This window comes from Miniopterus natalensis, chromosome 6 (assembly GCF_054644295.1).
Source record: "Miniopterus natalensis isolate mMinNat1 chromosome 6, mMinNat1.hap1, whole genome shotgun sequence".
NCBI classification, from domain to species: domain Eukaryota; kingdom Metazoa; phylum Chordata; class Mammalia; order Chiroptera; family Miniopteridae; genus Miniopterus; species Miniopterus natalensis.
The window spans coordinates 29,122,331-29,144,401 of NC_142086.1; the positions used below are offsets into that span (position 1 = coordinate 29,122,331).

General features: G+C 40.8%; 1 protein-coding gene across 4 annotated transcripts in view; it reads left to right on the forward strand.

The window, feature by feature from the left end:
• Positions 1-22,071, forward strand: part of NXPE3 (neurexophilin and PC-esterase domain family member 3) — a 42,746-nt gene that overhangs the window by 14,999 nt on the left and 5,676 nt on the right. For 3 of the 4 annotated variants that reach the window (XM_087818133.1, XM_087818134.1, XM_016209428.2), the window contains 3 exons: positions 11,323-12,077; positions 17,120-17,193; positions 21,157-21,363. In XM_087818133.1, the coding sequence (XP_087674259.1) occupies positions 11,323-12,077; positions 17,120-17,193; positions 21,157-21,363 (1,036 nt within the window). The remainder of the gene's footprint in view (positions 1-11,322; positions 12,078-17,119; positions 17,194-21,156; positions 21,364-22,071) is intronic. The other variant, XM_016209430.2, reaches the window with a different exon arrangement.

Genomic DNA, 22,071 nt, shown 5'->3' on the forward strand with positions numbered 1-22,071 from the left:
TTGATTCATAGATATATTACAGTATGATTACCACCATAGTGTTAGCTAGCACCTCCATCTCGTCACATAATTATTATTTGTTTTCTGTGGTGTGTACAATTAAGATCTTGTCTCTTAGCAGCTTTGAAGTTTATAATAAAGTACTGTTGACTATAATTACTGTGCTGTGCGTTAGCTCTCCAAGACTTATTCATCTACTAGTTGCAAGTGTGTACCCTTAAACATCTCCCCAATTCTCCCCCTCTCTAGCCCCTATTTTTACTCGTTTAGCCTTTTTAGATTCCACATATAAGTGATGCCATACATTATTTGTCTTTCTCTGACTCATCTCACTTAGCATAATGCCCTCAGGGCTCATCCATGTTGTCACAAATTGCAGGATTTCCCTCTCTCTCACGGCCCAATAATATTCATATATATATGTATATGTGAATATATATGAATATATATGATATATATTCATATGTAGAAAATTTAAATTAAAAATGAGCATGTATATCCGTATATATGATAATATGTTGATATATGTATCATACACATACACCCCACATTTTCTTCATTCATCAGTGGACATATAGGTTGTTCCCGTTTCTTGGCTATCGTGAGTAATGCTACAATAACCGTGTGTGCAGGTATCTTTTTGATAGCTTTTTTCATTTTCTTTGGGTATATACCCAGAAGTGGGGTTGCTTGATTATATGGTAGCAGTTCTATTTTGATTTTTTGAGGAACCTCTGCGCTGTTTTCCATAGCTGCTCATTTACATTCCCACCAAGACATATCTGTCTTCTTTTTTGTTTGTGTGTTTTTTTATTATAGACTTTCTGTAAGTTAAGTCTTTTTAAAAAAATCTATTTTTATTGTTGAGAGTATTACCGATGTCCCCTTTTCCCCCTCATTAATGCCCCTGTACCCCGCACCCCCATTCTCCTACCCCTGGGCCTTCCCCACACTATTGTCTGTGTCCATGGGTTATGCATATATGCATGTAAATTCTTTGGTTAATCTCTTCCCGCCCCCAGCCTTCCCACTGAGATCCCTCAGTCTGTTCCATGTTTCGTGTCTCTGGATTGTTTTGTTGGTCAGTTCATTTTGTTCATTAGGTTCCACATGTAAGTGAGATCCTGTCTTCTTGATGGTCGTCATTCTAACAGGTGTGAGGTGATAACTCACTGTGGTGTTGATTTGCATATTTCTCTGGTGTTTAGTGATATTGAACATCGTTTCATGTACCTGTTGGCCATTTGGATGTCTTCTTTGGAAAAATGTCTATTTAGTTCCTCTTCCTATTTTTTTTTTTTTTTGGTCAATTCCCCCACCAAGTGGATATTGTCTAGATTTTTACTTAATTAGTTAATTTATTTTTATTGTCTAGATTTTTAAATCTGGAGTTATATACACCACACACACACACACACACACACACACACACACACAACCTTTTCTTTAGTGTGGTTCTGGATTTGTTTACCAAGCTCCCTTATTCCTGTATTCCTTGTTGTAACCTCCTTGGTCTGGCTCACTTGGTGTTTGAGAACTTCCTCCAAGGCTGTTTTCATAATGGGACTTTGTGTTCTAAGGCTTTGTGAGCATAAATTTCCCTTCTCTACTGTAAAGCACTATTTTATTTTCTTGAACCACTAATACTGTTGAAAGTCTGATGTCAATCTGGTTGTGCTCTGTTGTAGGCAGTCTGTTCTTTCTTTCTGTGAGCTTTCTGCATATTTCTTTGTCTTGTTATAATGAGCCTCGGTGTGGGGGTTTTCTTGTCCTCCCTGTTTGGCACTCTTTCAGCCCTTTATTCGGAGGTCTTTCATCTTTCTGTAATATTGGTAAATTCATTACTCATTGTCTCCTTGAATACTTATATTTATATTTATTCTTCTCTTTTTCTCTGTCATTGGGAGACTTCTCATCATCCAGATGTCAACACTTCTATTTCTGTTTTCCATTTTGCTAACCTCTCTTTTCTGTTTTCATCTCACCTTCCACCTCACTAATCACCCTTCAGCTCCATCCATCCTGCTACTTCTTCCATCTATAGTAGTTGTCATTCACACTGTTCTAGTTTTAATATCTAATATTATCTCTTTATTTTTGTGAAATACTGGTTTTGCTTTATGTTGTTGATATCTTCTGTTACCTTGTTTACTATCTTGTTTTCAAGTTTTGGTTCATCTTTGTCACAATTCTGCATTAGTATATGGTGTTCAGTTTGTTACCCATGTTTTGCAGTGGTTTTACTCCGTCCCTGTCTAATTCTGTGGGTCTGGATGTTCATACTAAATGGGGCAACAGCTAGGTTGTGGGGTCAGGTCCAGCCATGGGAGAGGGCTCAGAGGCACCACCAATCTCCCAATTTGCAACTACTCCATTAGCCAGCTCTTAGGGCTTTGCCCATTTTTAAGTTGGATTTTGGTGTTATTATTGAGTTGTAGGAGTTCCTTTTAAGGTTTCTGTAGGGTTGTGCTCCCTCTGGAGGCTCCAGAGGAGAATCCTTCCTGCCTCTCCCAGGAAGGGGTGACTTTCCCACATCTGAGGCCACCCTGCCTTTTTGGAGACTGCAAGTCACCCCATGCCCTGCACTTTAGCCCTGCCTCTCAGTGGACTCTTTTCTGGAAGCAATGTCTCAACATGCTCCAGTCCCTCACTGGGCTCGTGTCTTTCATCAGTTGGCAGAGTTATGCCCAGACTTTGGAAGCTGTGTCACTTCCCGCCATATGCTGTGGGTTGCGTGTCCCCAGCCAGCTCTACGGGCACTCTACACCCAGAGTCCCTGCAGCCCAGTCTGCTTCCTGGGCTCCTGCCAACACCCACTGTCAGAGGTTTCGCTACACTACAGTGGCAATCATACTGCCATATAAATGTATCAATCAATACCTGTACACCTTAAACTCACCCAATTTCTATGTCAAATATTTCTCAATTTTAAAAATACTGGCTGATTCTGTGAACCTAGAGAGGAGACTTGATGTCTGCTTGAGTGCTCAAATTGCAGATTCCTATTGGGGAAAGTATATTCAAATAACTTCAGGATCCATTTTATTGGCAACACTTAGAATGCAAAGCATTTTATTTGTAAACTGTTGAAGTCTGAAAACATGACAACCTAAGTTAAATAATATAAAGCTTCGTGTGCTCATTTTGAGCTCCATTTTTTTTGCTTGAAATAGAAAAACTTCCTAAGGCTCCTAGGCAGGAAAATGATCTGTGGTTCGATGAACTGTTCAACCTCAGTTGGTCACATCCCTTTTTTCTTGGTAAGGATTAAAAAAATTCTAGATTAGCTTCCTTTTTCTAGTCTCACCCCAGCACTTCAGTTCCAAATGTCTCCTGAGAGGCACTCACCACACATGGGACTCCACCCTCACCCTTCTCACTTTCACACACTTCCAAAATCAGTGTGGGCACATGCCCCTGCTGTGTCTGTTCACACCTGGAAGAAGGCTGTACGCGCTTCTGAGGACCTTGATGAACGTACACATGCTGTCATGATCAGGCACGAGGAACGCGGTTTATCCAGGACAGGAAGCTGCTTCTCATCCTTGAGTGGTTCTGTTATCACCAGGGTTGTGCTAGGATGCTGCATGGCATGGGGGTCAGGGCGCCGAGGGTTGTGTGACGGTGGGGCAAAGGTGTGATGGCCACTGTAACAAGAAGGTACCTTAAGACCTACAAATGAAGCAGGCAACTCTATAGATTGTAACAGGATTTATGATGGGGTCATATACTTAAGGGAAGATTGGATCGGAGCAGAAAGGGGACCTAGCAGTCTGTAGCAGACCCCTGTTACAGTACAGTGGTACCTCGGTTTTCAAACATCTCTGTTGACAAACATTTCGGGTTACAAATGCCATAAACCGGGAAGGAAATGCTGTGGTTTTTGAACACGCCTCCAAAGTTGAACATGCCACCCAGCTTCCGCTGAGGGCAAGATCCTGAGGCCCAGCTGTCGGCTGTGGATCCCTCGGTTTTCTAACGTTTCAGAACCCGAACAGTCTTCTGGAACGGATTACATTCGAAAACCGAGGCACCACTGCACTTTTTAAAAAATAGTAGACAAGCCCAGCCGGGCGTGGCTCAGCTGTTGAGCGTTGGCCTAGGATCCAGAAGATCACAGTTGGATTCCTGGTCAGGGCACATGCCCAAATTGTGGGCTCAATCCCCAGTCGGGGGCGTGCAGGAGGCAGCCAATCAATGACTCTTTATTCATGTTTCTATCTCTCCCTCTCCCTTCCTTTCTCTGAAATCAATAAAGATATATTAAAAAAAACAACGACAAGACAAAGGGATGAAGAATGCAGTAGCACCAGGAGCTGTACCTTCTGGTGGTTTTGTTATAGATGATTGTCTATAGTTGGTAGTGTTAACAGTTTGGTATTTATCTTAGTTGTCATGTCATTCCACTCTTACTAACAAAAATATTTATGGCTGGCTGCACTTTAAGGAACATGGATAATTGTCACCTAGGAAGCTTTGATAGAAAGCTTGCTAAGGACAGTGAGATTGGTCACAGCATGAAACTTACAAAATGAAGTGAAATGAGACACAGAGATGGAGTTTTTTTGTTCACGTTGACACCTATACACTCCACCCCTGACATCTTTGTGGCCCTCACAATTTTATTTGCCTGTCTTCCAGAGTCCCTAGGTTGGGAGGTGGCCTGCATGCTTATACCACAACAGCAATATAAGCAGCAACAGGAATGGAGTAGCCTACTCGGCATAAGAGGATCCCCAAAGTAGCCAAAGTCCATTCCCCTGGGAGAAACAAGCAAGTGACTAAATGAGTCAGCAAAGAAAATCTCATCAGCCTTATCGATAGCATTTTTCATATGAGTTAGGTCAGTAATGTTAGATTCATAAGAAAGGATGTAAGTACATTCCTGTTTAATGAGTACGCAGCTCCTTCCTTGTGCTTCAGTGAGAATTTGTAAAGCCATTCTTGGTTCAGCAAGAAAATGCTCTGTCTAGAACCATTTCAGGCAGTTGCTGTGAACTTAGCCCAGGCTTGAATTTCTAGCTTCGTACTAATACTAGTGTACTGGGGTGAGACAATGGAAACAGGGCATTCGCACCAAGACAGACAACAAGTCTCCTGGGACTTCAGAGCAGGTAAGTTTTGGGGAGGGTTTCTGGTAAAGTCTTATAAGTTTTTCTTGGTAAGGTAGGGATGCCCCATGTACAGTGACCAGTCCAGTCCATCCATAAGGGAGATAAGGCCATATGTGTGCCACGTATCCAGGCACCTGTTTTGGGGGTCAAAGGGACACTTGACTTTAAAGATTTGTTTTCTCTTTCTGTCCAATCAATGTCTAAAACCTTGTGCATTACTTGACAAGTAGTGGGTGGGAGTCACCACATACGTCTATGCCCATGTGTGGTGTGGTTCGTCCAATAGAGCAAACACAACCAGTCTTCCGTGTTCAGCACATACCCATCCGTCCCAAATGTGATAAGTAGTGGATCATAGAAGAGTTAGTGTGATGTCTAACTAGACTTGTAATACGTTCAAAATTAAAGGAGGGACCATTAACCCTGGTCCTAGGAGTCAAATTTCCCAGGTTCTCACAGGTCGCCTGCCCCATTGTTCCCGGAGATACTGAAGGGGAGCACCACCCAAGGTATTCCTTCGGTGCTGGATGTGGGCAGCAGTCCACAGGCTCAGCAGTCAGGTTGTTGTGTATTTCTGCTTAAGTGGCAGCCCCAACATTCCAGTAATGGTTCCAGAAAGAGCAAATTAAGGGAAATGAGACAAATATTTAGTAGGCATTTGGTGGGAGAGGTCCTCTCTGAAACCATGACAGCAGTAGTAGTTTCATCCTTATTAGTCAAGATGAATGTGGCCTGTGGATTCTGGGCAGGCAGTGCATAACAGGCATGTAGCCCAACGGGATTATCTGCAATTTGAGCGCAGTGACACAAGACCATGCTAAGCAGCCAATTACAGTGCCCTTTAGTGTTGGCTTTTGTCCGTTGTAGTCATATACAGCATCTAGCCTCAGATTCCAGCAGGATCAATGGGGACCATTTTAGCTGGCCAGACATTCCTCACTCTCTGGCAAAAGAAGTATCCAACCTGGGGGAAGTTGCCAGCCTACGCTCATTCAAATGTCCCCTCTCCTCGTTCGATGCCTCAAGGAGCTCTGAATATAGTGGACGTTGGCCCCTTTTCAGCTCTAGCTTTAAGGCATCAGGCTGTAGCTTCCTAACAGATGTGGTCAGTGGAACGTCTCGTGTAACAGTTCCCAAGCATTGGTAGGGAGACAACCTCATGTGGGCATAGGCTGAATTTATTTTCCTAACTGCCTTGGCAATGACCTTGGCCCACTTGCGCAAGGTGGAGGATTGCAAAAGGGCATGTAGCTGTGCTTTTAAAATACCATACTTTTTTAGGGCATGGGGACTGTACCTTCTTTCATTGACGGGGATATCTCTTGTGGGAGCTCTACAGTAGGGGTTGAAGTGGTCTTGTAATACATTGGCCCCAGAATGGCATGTAACTCATTGTCTAAGGGACTTGTGGAGAGAGCACTGTGCTGTTGCAGATATGCATGCCATTTCTGCAAGATAGAGGCTTGGGCAACTGCTGAACTGGGTCTTCTAAGTAATCTTTCTCTTCACTCCTTGAGTAGGAGGGATGTTCTTAATGCAACTGGCAGCTATTTCCTTCCTTTTACTCGCTTTAGGCTTTGTTTGTTGTTTTTCTAGTTTCTTTAGGTGTAAGGTTAGATTATTTATTTGAAATGTTTCTTATTTATTTTTTTTAGCACAATTTTTTTTTTTTTTTTTAATATATCTTTATTGATTTCAGAGAGAGGAAAGGAGAGGGAGAGGGAGAGAGAAACATCAGTGATGAGAGAGTCATTGTTCGGTTGCATCCTGCATGCTCCTGACTGGGGATCGAGCCTGAAACCCCGGCATATGCCCTGACCGGGAATCGAACCCTGATCGCCTGGATCCTAGGTCAATGCTCAACCACTGAGCCACACCTGGCCGGGCTGTTTCTTATTTCTTTTTTTTAATATCTTTATTGATTTCAGAGAGAGGAAAGGAGAGGGAGAGAGAGAGAGAGAAACATCAATGATGAGAGAGTCATTGATCAAGCCCGAAACCCGGGCATGTGCCCTGACCGGAAATCGAACCCCGATCGCCTGGATCCTAGGTTGATGCTCAACTGCTGAGCCACGCCCGGCCGGGCTGTTTCTTGTTTCTTGAGGTAGGCCTGTATTGCTATGAATTTTTCTCTTAGGACTGCCTAGTTGTGTCCCATAGATTTTGGATTGTCGTGTGTTTATTTTCATTTGTCTCAAGGTATCTTTTGATTTCTTCCTTGATCTCATTGTTAATCCATTCTTTGTTTGGTAACATGTTATTTAGCCTCCATGTCTTTGTGTGTTTTTCAGTTTTCTTCTTGTAATCGGTTTCTAGTTTTATACTATTATGGTTGGAGAAAATGCGTGATATGATTTCAGTCTTCTGAAATTTATTGAGACTTGTTTTGTGGTCTAACATGTGATCTATCCTGGAAAATGTTACATGTGTGCTTGAAAAGAATATATATTCTGCTGCTTTGGGGTGAATTGCTCTAAAAATTTTAATTAAGTTCATCTGGTCTAATGTGTTATTTAAGGCCTCTGTTTCCTTGTTGATTTTTTGTCTGGAAGACCTACCCATTGATGACAATGGGGTATTAAAGTTTCCTACTCTGACTGTATTCCTGTCCATCAATTTTTAATTTATATATTTAGGTGCTACTATGTTGGGTCCATAAATGTTTATATCCTCTTATTGGATTGATCCCTTTATCATTATAAACTGTCCTTTGTCTCTTATTATAGCGTTTGTTTTAAAGTCTGTTTTGTCTGATGTAAGTATTGGTACTCCAGCTTTTTTTTTCATTCCCATTTGCATGACGTAGTAAAATCCTTTCAGTTGAAAGTATCTGCATGTAACTGTAAAATCTGGCCCATCACCTGTTTTGGTATAGTCCAGGAGGTAAGAATGGTTTATAAAGATGAACATTTGCAATAGAAAGGGAACATTAACTTTGATGTATTGCCCCCAAAAGAATTATATTTTTCTTGTTATCAGACCTGTATTAAAAAAAATTGTATTCAGTAATTATTATAATCTGAATTTCAGAAGTAAAAGTTTTGTGGGAGAAAACAGATTCTAAGAAGATCATAAAAAATACTCTTGTATTTTGGGAGTAATTTTGCCTTGTATGGGATTATTTTTATCTTGTATAGTATTTTGAAGTGGTTTGGCATAGATGGAGAGCCTGGGTCTTATTTGTTTGTAACAGGTAATATTAGCTGTTGAGGAGTGTAATTTTTGTTGTTAACTTTTTTTTACCCTTGCAAGTTAACTCAGCAGTTTCCTGGGGTAGGTACTAAAAAGGTGATGAACAGCCTTGGCCATTGTGGCTCTGTTGGGCATCGTCTTGTGCTCCAGGAGGTCACTGGTTTGATTCAGGTCTGGGCACATACCCGGGTTTTGGACTCATTCCCCAGTATGGGGCATGCAGGAAGCAGACTATGTTTCTCTTTCTCCCTCTCCCTTCCTCTCTCCCTAAAGTCAGTATTAAGCATATATTTTTTAAAAAGGTCATGCAACAGTTTTCAATGTATGTATGTGGGGGGGATTTGCCCCACAGCTCTTGAATATTGTATTTCCATTTTTTCATTTTGTTTTCTCTTTGCTTTTTAGTTTTGGAAGTTTCTGTGGACATAGCCTCAAGCTCAGATATTCTTTCCTCAGCTGAGCCTTTAAAGGCATTCTTCATTTCTTTTACAGTGTTTCTGATCTCTGGCATTTCTTTTATTTCTAAAATTTTTATTTTAAAGACTTTATTTATTAAAGAATTTTTATGTTTACAACGAAATTGAGAGGAAGTGTTTTGTGCCAGTCTCCGTCTTTGATAACCAGTGTTGTAGCTGGCCCGGCCCTATGGTTCTGTTATAGGCAGTGGGAATGGCACTGGGTGTTAGTCCGGTGGGGTCAGACCAGACTTGGGTTCTGGCTAGGAAAGAATTCAGAGCCAAGACCCAAACTATAAGAGAACATTTATTTGATAAATCACAGAGGTAGGAGTAATTCCTAGAAGAAATGGGCTTAGGAAACAAGTTATAGAGGTAAAGGATGGGCCCTTGGAGCTTGGGAGTGAAGAAGCTAATGGTAACGTGACTAGGGGGAGGAGGAGGGGGGGAGGAAGGAGAAGGGGAGGGAAAGGGAAAGGCACGGGTGTGCTCCTGGGAGGGAGATCTTGGGTTCTCCATCCTAATGGTTGGAAGGGTGGAGATTTTAGGGGTGGTCCTAGGGGAAGATCTCATAATATTCAGCAGTTTTCCAGGTGTGTCCTTTCAGGGCTGTGGTCTCCACTGATTGATGGGTTGGCTCGGGGCCTTCATTCAGTGCAGCTGTGGCTGGTTTTGCTGCTTTTCTGGCCCTGGAGCTGAAGTACAACTGAGGCCTAGATGTTATCTCTAGGGAGGAAAGGTCAGGGTGTCAGCTGGTCTTGAGATATGCTAGATGAGGAAAGGCCATCTTGGGGGCGAGGTCCCACTCTGCAATTGTACTTTTCTAGGCATCCAGGGCTTCTTTCCACTGTACCTAGCCCATCCATCGTCTTTGCTCTGCTCATGACTGTCTAACTGCCTAGCACATCACCCCTTCAAGGACCTTGGCTTTGAATTCTTTCCTAGCCAGAACCCCAGAACTGAGGTTGCTAACCTAGGTCAAGTGTGACCCCACCGGACTAACACCCAGTGCCGTTCCCACCTCCTGCAACATTTCTTAAGATTGCAGGACACACAGCAGTAACCATGGGGCCATACAGTGAGGTTGTGGATAGAGGAAGAGAGGGACTGTGGACCCGGGGGCTCTACTTTTATTGGTGTCAAGGGTGGGGGCCTGGAGTTTCATGGGTTCACTTTTTATTGGTGAATTTAAAACATAAGGGTGAGAATTTAAAGCATGAGAGGAAAAAGAGATGTGGCCCAGGTAGTCAGTTATTTAAATCAAAGATCCATAAAACAAAGGAGCCTGGCGATGAGGGAGGGGTGCCTGGCTCTTTACCTAGTTGTGTGGCTGGCAGTGTGTGTGCGTGTTTAGATAGCTGTCTTTGAAGTGGATGCCTCTTTGAAATGCCTGAGCAATCAAAGTTGAAGTCAGGCACTTGCATTACAAAAAAGAAAAACCAACTGGCAGGGTTTACTCTCTACAGAAAGATTAAAGATATTTCCCAAATGCTCCCTGTCCCCATATATGCATCACCTCCCCCATTATTATAATCTTATCATTATTATTTTTTACGAAGAATGAACCTTCATTGATGCATCATAATCACCCAAAGTCTGTTGTTTACCTTAGTGTTCTCTCTGTGTTGTACATTCTGTGGGTTTGGACAAATGATAATGACAGGTGTCCATCATTATAATGTCATGCAGAGTTTTTTCCCTGCCCTAAAAATCCTCTGCTCTGACTAGCATTTCTTTTTCACTCTTTCTCGGAATTTCTGTCTCTTCTTACATCGCCCCTCTGTTTTCATATGCTCTCTGCTTTTTCCATTAGAGCCCTTAGCATATTAATCATAGTTGCTTTAAATTCCTGATCTGATTATTCCAACATCCCTTCTGTATCTGAACGTGTTTCTAATGCTTGATCTGAAACACATTCAAACTGTGTTTCTTGCCTTTTAGTATGTCTCATAATTTTTTGTTGAAAACTGGACATGATGTGGTGGGGACACTCTGATAAATAGGATTTTAATGATGTGGCGGTGAGGTGTGATTATGTCTCAGTCGGTTAGTGAACCTGTGCTCCTGGGCTGTAAGCTTCCAAAGTGCTTCTTAACCCTCCCCCCACCCCTTAAGTTGGGCAGAATGGTTAGAATGGTCTGGAGTTGTGTATGTCCCTTAGCCCTGTTGGGTTAGGTTCTGATAAAACCCCAATAGGTTAGCCTCTGGTAAAATAGTTTCTCTTGAGGTCAGTCCTTGTTAAGAACAGAATGCTCTGGTACATTTCAGAATGATACCTTTTCCCTTCTACTGGAAGCACAGGGAAGAGGGCGGGTTTTCTCCAATATTTACTGTGGGAAACTGATTGAGTTCCTAGAGGCAAATGTCACAAAACTGTGACTTTCCTCATTTTGATTTCATTGTTACAATACCATAGCCCTGTAAAACTAGTGAGCTTTGGTTGTTGAAACAGTGTCATCCCAAGTAGTTAAATTAAAATTTAAACGGAAGTAGAGATTTACTTGGTTGAATATAAGGAGACTCGTTGTAGCTGTGGTTGCTGATTTTGTTTTTCTTTTCAGTACTTGGACCGTGAGACCGTCTCAGCCACATTCGTCGACAGCAGTGGGCAGTTTGTTTCGCCTCATGTGGTAGGGCCTAGCCGGAATCTTTACTGTGGCTATGAGCACCAGACTCTGTCCAGCCAGGAGCGTTTGGAGGAAGACTCCTTGCTGACTGCCTTACAGCTGCAGGTGCCTGACATGGGTCCTGTCCCCTTTTTGAAGAGCAGTGACCCTTCTTCCAGCTACTTTGTCATCTTGAACTCTGCAGCCTTCTTCAAAGTGGGAAGCCAGCTAGAGGTGCTGGTTCATGTACAGGATTTTCAAAGAAAGCCCAAGAAGTATGGTGGAGACTACCTGCAGGCCCGAATCCACTCTCCGAAGCTGCAGGCTGGGGCTGTAGGCAGAGTGGTAGACTACCACAATGGGTTTTACAAGGTCTTTTTTACTTTGCTCTGGCCGGGCAGAGTTAAAGTGTCCATATCTCTGGTCCACCCCAGTGAAGGGATCAGAGTTCTTCATTACCTACAGGAAGAGAAACCAGACAGGGTCTATTTCAAGAGTCTCTTTCGTTCAGGAAGAAAATCTGAAACTACTGAGTGCAACATGTGTCTTCCTAGGAGTCTGCCCCTGTGTAACTTTACAGATCTGTACACTGGAGAACCCTGGTTCTGCTTCAAACCAAAGGTGCTTCCTTGCAGCAGCAGAATCAACCATTTCAAGGGTGGATACCTGAAGGGCCTCCTAACTGCTGCAGAGAATGCTTTCTTCCAGAGGTACATGCTTCTTGTTCTTGGGGGTAATTTAAGAGTCCCTTTCACTGTCCTTGGCCTATTTAGGAGACATTGTTACATTCAGGAGACTTTCTTGTTTTGATTATGTGCTACTTATATCTCCCTGAACTTGGCCCAATTCAGGAGAGGTAGTGAATAAGAAAATAAATACAGATTTATGTTTTGGGATTAGTTTTTGAAAAGTGAAGCTTAGTGCTTATTTCAGTTCAAATGAAAAACCTTTTACCTTGAATTTTCATTCTTTTACCCTCGTATCTATGTTTTATTTCAGAACTATGTAGCACATCTATAGCTGTATAAACAAGATCATTAATTCACAGACCGATACAAATCATCCAAGAACAGGGCTGGTAAGAGGTCTGTAGTCAGGCCAGAATTTTATCTTCATGTCTAATAAACTAAAATAACTAAGGTTTTTTTTATCTTCACCCGAGGATATGAGCTGTTGTTTTTTAAATGATTTTTAGGGAGAGAGAGAGATCAATGTGAGAGAGAAGCATCGATCAGTTGCCTCCTGCACATGCCCTGACCAGGAATCGAACCTGCAATCTTTTGGTGCATGGGGTGCACTTCAGCCAACTGAGCCACCCAGCCAGGGCTAAACTAAAATAACTTTAAGTGACATATCAGTTAAAATCATATAAATATTTATTAATAGGCAGAAGACTATGAATATAGCAACATTGCTGGGTTAATTTAATGATAAGCATGGGAAGCCAGGAAATACCACAGCAAACTATATATTTTAAGTTAACAGTTTTATATTCTTTAAGTATAAAACTTTTCAGCATAATGATCAATATATGTACTAATGTGCAGAATGGAATGCCCATTAGTGTGAATTAAACTTTCTGTTTTCTTTAAAATTCCATGTAGTTCTGAATTAAAATAATATTTCTAAGATATAAAAAGTTATAAAAGCTACATGGTCAAAAGTACAATTATTTGAAAGAACATTAAAATTTAAAAAAAAATTAATGAAATATATTCTTATTAAACATTCCTTGGTAGTGAGATATTTTTGTTGAGTATATCTGGGCACCCTGAAAAATTTTATATTTTATGTCATTACTTGCTGGGGTAAAATTTCCTACCATAAGGTATGTATGTGGTCTATAGAAGCTTCTGGAGTCAGCTCGGCTAAGTTTACCCACACATTTGATGGGCTCATGCCATGCTCTTAGAAGGCCAGCAGAGGGAGCACTACTCAGTGTATTTACTGTGCTGTCTGAGAGGACTGCCTAGGTTTTGTATGGATTAGTGCAAAAGGACTCTAGCTTTAGTTTTGATCCTGTGTGCTATCTCAGGCATGCTCTTTATTGATGACTGTGAGGAGATTATTTTATTTCTGTGCACTTTTTGTCTCTGTATGAAGACTGCTCAGGTATGAGTTGTGTTGTCAGTCTACTTAGTGGCCTAGCAAAGAAGAGGAAGCACAGCTTGTCATTTACTCAGATTCCAAGCGGGAGAAAGGTTAGAGAATGAAATTAGTGTAAAGTTTAAAATACGTCTAACACCAGTCCTACCACTAAAACCAAAAACCAGCTGTGAATCCAGAAAGATAAAATAGTGTCTGTCCCTGGCCTTTCTTCCATACCCTGGATGAGGCTGGCTGATGGCACTTTGTAGTAGCATCGTTAAGAAATCATACTTACCTGGAAGTCTGCTGGCAAAACAGTGTTTGAGGTGGCATAAGGTTTTGGAACCAAGCAATCGACAGAGTCCTGATACCCATTTTATTTTCTGCATTGTTTACTCTGTTAAAATTCTGAAATTTAGCACCAGGCTAACTGAAAAGAAAAAGAGAAAGATTGACATTGATCATTTGAAAGATCTTTGGGTATAATGTTTTGGGTTTATGGCCTGAATATGTTAAGCTGACACCTATTTTTACCTCTTTTCTTGGTGGTTTATAATGTTTAATTCAGAAAGGATTATGAAGCTTAGTCTTGGCTTTAGGGTCCCTAAATGATGTATGAACAAGGTGATCTAATGTTTGATTTTTACTCTCAAGGGAAAAAAAGTGTTGATTTTGGAAAGAACGATAGTACAGTACTTTGCTTAGGAGATCCTATTAATACAAGGGAAGACCTTTTGAGGGAATGAGATTATTACGTAAAGAGCTTCCCTTTATTTTAGCATGATTTATACCTTTTTCTTTCTGACTCTGTATTAGAAGGACTTCAAATCTTTAGAAACTCTGCAAGAATAATAACAGTGAGCCCATATATCTTTAACTTAGATTAATCATTGTTAATGTTTTCCTACATTTGCTATCTCTCTCTGTATGTGTGTTTACATGTGTGTGTCTGTGTATAATTTTCCTCCTAGACCATTTGAAAGTAAGTTGGAAACATCATGGCACTGAACCCCATGAGTATGCATCTCCTACTGTTATTGGGGAAGTTGAGGTGTCCCTTTTCCCACTGAGTGCTGGGGGTGGAGTCCTTATGATATATTGAGAAAAAGAATTTTCTGAGACTTGTGTGGGAGGATGAGTGATTTTTCTTTGCGTGAAATTACATCTCTGTGTTTCCAAAGTCCCATTTCCCTTAATCCAGTCCTGGAAGATGTGTAGCTAGGGATTTAGTAAAGCTAAAAGCAAAGCCAGTATCCAGAGTTTCCATTCCATATTGCAGCCTGGTCCCGTTCAGCATCAGGCTAGTTACCATCCATTAGTTCATTGTGTGTGAGGTCTACGTGGCCATGGGCCATGTGGGTGAATGCAGGGGAGCCAAGAGAGCATGCCTCCTGCAACAAGAGTCCCAAGGGCAGCCAGAAGGAACCAAGAGCACCAAGAGGACCCAAGAGAAACAAGAGAGTGAGTTTCTTTGTTCAGGGAATTAAGTATCTCAAATCTTCCCACACTTGTGGTGGCCACGCCCATTCTGGCCAAAGACCTGTGTTTCTAGGTGTGACTGACAGCAAGCACCTTCTCTAGTCCTCCCAACTGTACTGGGCATGCATCTATCTCCCCTCTGTTGGACCCCTGGAGAGTAAAGTTGTAGCTTCCTGGCGAAGCTGCCCAAATGACATGCCTATAATATTTGGTCTTCCCTCTGCTCCTTTCCTGTTATTAATAACTAGGTTAATTACAACGGTATCACTAGGAACAGGGACTTTCTCCAACATATAACCATAACGCAATTACCATACTTTGGACATTTATCATTGATACAATATTATTTTATATATATATATATATATATATATATATATATATATATATATATTTTTTTTTTTTCTTCCTAAAACCCAGTAGTAGCCTGAGCAAATGACTCGCAAGCAGTGTAGGGGAAGCATATCTTTTAAATTATAATTTGGGAAGGAGGGCGCTGCTTTTTTGAAATTTAAGCTAAGCATGTGTAATTTCTTGTGAAGAAGCCAACACTTAAAAGACTTTTAAAGTTGTTTACTTTTTTATTTTTTATTTTTTGGTCCTGAAATAAAAAGTGGCATGCATTTCTGCAGTTATCCCAATATCCTTTATAGCTTCCTTTTTAATTTTAAATAATTGAATCAGTGTTCACACACAATGTGTTTAGTTATATCTTTAATCTTTAATCCAGAAGAGGTTTCTAGCTTATTTTGTTTTTTACAATATTAAGAATTTTGATGTCACTATTTTGTAGGATGTCCCTTAATTTGGAGTTGTTGCTTTATTTCTGCATGACTAAAGTAAGGTTAAACATTTTTACAGGAAAACTGCAGAGGTGAAGTTTTCTTTGTTTCCTTACCTTAAAGTTCTAAACTCATGAAAGCAGTTTATATGTGTGCTTTTCAAGTCATGTGCTCTCTTAAATGTCACTTATTTAAGCTATGGAATTTTGTTATTCTCTAATGTAGCCCCCTATACTTCCTTCCTCCCTTAATTGTTATTTTGTCTTTCCCCCCACCATTATAATGTCATTTCCATAAAGGAGGAGATGCTATTATATCTCTAGCATCTAGGAGTGCCTAGCATACAGTAAAGTTTGATAATTACTTAGGAATAAATCTCTTTTTTAAAAAAAAAAATATTTTTGTTGATTTCAGAGAGGAAGAGGGAGATAGAAACATCAATGATGAGTCGTTGATTGGCTGCCTCTTGCACGCCCCCTACGGGGGATCGAGCCCTCAACACGGGCATGTGCCCTGACCGGGAATCGAACCATGACCACCTGGTTCATAGGTCGATGCTCACCCACTGAGCCACGCCATCTAGGCAGAACAAATCTCTTTTGAATTGACTGTTGATGAAACAAAAAATCATGACTGCAAAGTTCCCATATCAAGAGTTTGGAAAGTTAGCATTTCATTTATTTATTTTTTTTGTTTTTGATCTAAGTGTCAGAGGCCTAATTATTGTGACCTAGTTTCTGGAATAGTTCACCAGGTTTTCGGTATTCTTCTCTTGGGCTCCAGTCTCCCCCACTTTTTCACACAGCCCTCCATCTAATATTTTCCAAGCACAGACTCTAGTCTAGGACCTGTACTAGGAAGTACTGAAGACAAAAGGTGAATGAGACACCACCCACGTCTTCAGCGAGTTGCTGTTTTAGTAAGGGGAGCGGACACGAAAGAGCCGGCATAGTGATGAACAGAGGACTGCATGAGCACATGTCCGCGGTCCGGGGTCTGCAGCAGGGCTCATTTCAGTTCTGGGCAAGGCCGAAGGAAGCCGGCATGTGACTTAGTGCAGCATAGACTTGCACCTGAAAATTTGGAAGTGAAAAAGCAGATACTCTCATCAGTGTGAGCCATTCTCTGAGTCTGAGGGGTGTAAGTAATTAACCAGAGTTTCTCATTTGGGGAGTTTGCTTTAAGAGCTAAGCAGTGAAAAATTAATCTGTTTAATTCCTATTCAGATATATGACCCGCTTATTTCAGGGGAGACCTAGTTATTAATTATTAATTGTGTTGATGAATATTTCATGTTAACGAGGCTTTGTGCAATCGTATCCATTTTTTATTTGTAAATAAAGATACATATTGGAAAAGAAGTTCCTGAATCTAAGTCTGTGCTCTTTTTATTCCCCTTAAAGTGGTGTCAATATCAAAATGCCAATCAACTCCAGTGGACCTGACTGGGTGACTGTAATGCCCAGGACAATAAAAGGTAAAGCGGAATGATGAGCTTGATGATTTGTTGTTTTTCTTGCTAAGTGGGTTGAGGCTCTGTAGTTTCACTGATGTTACAAACCCCCACCCTCCCTCCGTTAATGTGACGTGGTTACTTCGGAAGGATCTGTTGTTAGGTTAAAATAAATCAGTTAGACCCTATGTGCATACTCTTGGCTTTTGCTATTTATTTATTTTAATTTTTAAATTATTTTTTAAATATATCTTTATTGATTTCAGAGAGAGGAAGGGAGAGGGGGAGAGAGAGAGAGAAACATCAATGATGAGAGAGTCATCATTGATCGGCTGCCCCTTGCATGCCCCCGACTGGAGATCGAGCCCGCAGCCCAGGCATGTGCCCTGACTGGGAATTGAACCGTGATCTCCTGGATCCTAGGTCGATGCTCAACTGCTCAGCCAAGCCCAGCCGGGCGGCTTTTGCTGTTTATACTCATGTAAACGTCTTCTTCCTCCACTCCCGTCTCTTTGGCTCCTCAAGAGCCTTCAGAACTGTTCTGTCCGTTATGGTAGGTGTTAGCCGTATGTGGCTATTTAAATTAAAATTAAATAAAATTAAAAATGCAATTCTTTTTTTTTTAAATTTAATTTTAAAATTCTTTTCCACCACCATTTACTTCTATGGATAATTCTAGGCCATCAAATTAAGGAATGTGTGTACATGTGTGCACACACGTATCCCCCGTCCTTAATTTGCACTGTGTCTTTCCCCAGCTCTTTCTAGCTAACTTAGGGAAATTTCTTTCTCTGCTTTTTCTCTGTTATTTCTTCCAATTGGTGGCTGAAATGGCCCTCATTATGCCTAATGCATGACATGGGATGACACCCTTTGGAGGAAAATTTAAGCCGCGGACTTTAAAAAGAAGCAAAAACATTTTAGAGAAGCAGAGACCTTACTTGTGAATAATCAAAACTATCCCTTCTATTTTGCATAAAGATCTTTATATCTGCCTTTTCAACCATCTATAAACTTCTTTCTTCACCATCTATATTCAAGATAACCATAAAATTGAGTAGTAACTCATTTTAATTTTTTAAATTTTTATTCCCCATGTATGTACACTAGGAGTTATATTATTGATTTAAGAGGCTTTCATATCTCAGTTATCTTATGTGAAAGTGCATTCTGAGTTCCAAGAAACGCTGACTTTTTAAACAGCTTTTGACTGTTTGTTAAAATCATATCGTTCAGGACATGTTTTTGTCCCAGCTGACCATAAGAGGGCAATGTAGGCACAGGCATTTCACTTTTAAAAATATGTTTTGTTATCTAGAGCTGCAAGTTTAAAGAATTAATGTCAGGTTCAGTAATTGATTTGCTTTTCTTGCCTTAACTCTGGTAGTAAATGTAATTAACATTTGAATGGAGATGGTAATAGTTTCCTGTGTGGTATACACTTTTATTTATAATATGTATTTGATACAGAATAGCCTAGTCTACTGAGTTAACCTTGGTAAAAATTTTAACTTCAAAATCGCTTTCAGTTCCCATCCTCGTAAATGTTTCCGTGGGCCCAGGTTTCTGCTCTGGAGCTCTTTGGCCTGTGCAGCTTTGACCTGCTGATATAATTGAATGAGCTTTGGGCAATGTGTGTTAACATGGTTAAGCCACACTTGGTACATGTTGAGAAATTGTTTTTGAATGAGCCAAATAAATATTTGAATGAAGAGAATGAAGGGTGTTTCTTCTTTAGCCAGCAGCCGGATTCACCTTCATCCCTTCATTCTCCTTGTTCATTCATCTGTCCTCTCATTCATTCGGTAAACATTTAAGTACCTACCCAGGTCTGGCAATTGCTATACTTTATCTTTTATTCAGAGTCCCACAGTTTGAAGAATCTTATGGCAACAAATGGGTCAGGAAATTGTAGATATCCGGATGGAGCCAATCCAAGGTGTCACTCTCCCCTAGCCACCCCTTCTACCACTGTCCGTATTGATATGGATCGTTCTGCATGAGAACTCAGCTCTGATACATTAACTTCCGCAGCATAAGAGTCACAGACCTCTCCAGCACATTGGCAGGTTCGATTCCCTCAATTCTGGTAACAACAACAGAAGAATACACCCTACCTCCCATTTATTTATTTTATTTTTTTGATAATCCAATTTGCCAAATAAAACTTTTAGAAAAGCTTTTTACTTTTTAATTTAGGCCCTGACCTGCAAAAAAATAACAGATGCAGCCCTGGCTGGTGTTGCTTAGTTGGGTGGAGTATTGTCCTGTACACCAAAAGGTGGCTGGTTCAATTCCCAGTCAGGGCACATACTCAGGTTGCAGTTAGGTCCCAGTTTCTCTTTCACATCCATGTTTCTCACACACTCTCTCTCTCTTCCTTCCTCTCTCTAAAAATAAAAGGGGGGGGTGGGAATAAAGCCAAAGTAATTTTTAGTAAATACAAATAATATCCAGAAATCAAATTAGGTGAAAATAGTCACAAATAGGAGACTAAAATTTATGAGTCATATAAGAATTTGGATTTTGAATTGTGGTTTAACAGGTGAGACTATAGAATTACTGGATTATGATCAAGGTTGGAACGTTGGGGTGTGTAAGGAAGTGATATAAAACGGTTGGTAGTTTTCGAAGATTGTGGATTTTAGTAAGTGTTAGAAATGAATACACGCACACCTTTAGGAAAAAGCCAAGAAGAAAGTGACTGACATCTACAAACATCTAGTTGTTTTTTTTAATCTTCATCCCAAAATATGTCTTACTGATTTGAGAGAGAGAGGAAGGGAGAGAGAGAGAAACATTGATGTGAGAGAGAAACATCAGTTGCCTCCCGTATGTGTTCCTACTGGGGACAGAACCTGCAACCTAGGTATGTACCCTGACCGGGAATCGAACCCAGAACCTTTTGGTGTAGGGGACAACGCTCCGATCAACTGAGCCACCTGGCCAGGGCTGCAAACATCTAATTTTGAGGGGTGCTGTAGCACCGTGGTTAAGAGCATGGGCTTTGGGCACACCTGCCTACATCATCAGTTCCTGGCTTTGCTCCTTACCAGCTCTGGGCCCTAGGTCATGTTGCTTAACTCTTCTGAAAGGTGCGGATAATAATAGGACCTACCATGAGCATCTTATGAGATAATACATTTAATTGCTTATAACAGTGTCTGGTGCAAAGCAAACTTGTAAGAAATACTAACTGTTCCTGTTTGTTTTGAAGCACGTAAAGCATGTTGTCTCCACAGTGGCATTTTCCAAGGGAGGTGTTAGGGCAGGAAGATGTTGATTCTTTCTCTGAAAGGTGTCTTGACCCTGCATTCCCATGTGTAGCTGGGCTACAACCATGAATACTCACTGCTGATGCATTTTTAATATTGTTCATTGTGGATAAAGACTTTCTGAACCTTTTGTATTGCGGGGAATAATTATTTAGACTGTATGTTGTTGGCCTGGTTGTCTGGTGGTTTCCTGAATTAATATTTGATCGTAAGACCCATGGGTTAAAACTTTTCTTTTAATGGGCTGAGAAACAGTGGACTATTACTATGCATATGTACAATAGGAACTTAAATTGTTACTTGCCTCACAGGCATTTGGATGAGAAACTCTTCTCCTATTCTGGGACATGCTGGACAGTGCTTATATCTACATATTTCCTTGGATTTTGCCTGCCTTTATTTTTGGCTTTGATAAAAACGCATAATCAGAGGGAATGCTCAAAAAAAAGAGAAAAGTCCCCTCTTCCCCGTCTGTCCACCGATACCCTCACACCCATTTCAGATCTTCCTATTTTTGTGTAAAGGAGAACCTTTTGTAACAAGGGGAAAGTCTGGGATTTCTTTGAGATGTGATGGCAGGAAATGTTACCCATATTGCTATCAGGCTAACAAATACTGGGGCATAATTGTGTTTCTTGGAATATTTTCAAGTATGCTTTGTTAGAAGAGAATTTCAGAATATCTACCTCAATTCTTTCCTTGTTCTTTGCAGAAACTAACAACCTAGAACTGTCTCAAGGCTCAGGAAGCTTTCCTTCCGGGTATTTTTACAGAAATCAGTGGAGGCCCAGAAAGTTTAAGATGCGCCAGTTCAATTACCCCAACAACATCACAGAATGCTTAAAAAAAAAAGTGGTTTATTTATTTGGTGACTCAACAATCAGGCAATGGTTTGAATACCTAACTGCATTTGTTCCAGGTTGGTACTTTGCTTTTTGTCTCATAACTCTTTCAAACATGCACAGAATCAGCTTTGAAATAAGCAGACTCACTCGGGTGCCTGAAGAAAGGCATCAGGTGAAAAAGCAGTTATTTCTCTGTCGGACTAAAGAGGTATCCTAACCCTGGGAAGATGTGTGATGGTTCTTGATCAGTGGTGGCGTTGTGATGTATTGATGGAAGCACTGGGTTCTTGTTGAAGTTTATACCACTGATGAGCTGTGTGACCCCGGACAAGACATTTTCTCCTCAAAGCATCTTCAGATTTAATTTCTAGAAGGGAAGGAGGAAGTAGATATGACCCCAAAGAGTGAAAAGTTAATTCCAGCTTTGTTTTGCTTGTTTTTTTGTTGAAACAGGCATAGCTGAGTTCTAGTTGATAAAGCATAAATTAAAAATCAAGAGAAAGGAAGTCATTTGTATGGCATGGTGCGAGGCGTGGTTTGATGTTGACTGGGCAGGCCTTCCAGGCCTTGCTTGATTCTTAATTCTGGTGACGTAGTTTGGTATTTCCTTTCATAGCAATGATCACATTGTCTTGATAATTTTCCACCGTACCCTTTGCAGAGATTTTCACCTGATAAAGCTTTGTGTCAGTGCTTGATCTTAATCAAAGAAAGAACAGTAGATTGAGTTTTTATTCCATTTAAATGGGGTTAAATGCTAAGTAGTAGTGAATTAGGCAGAA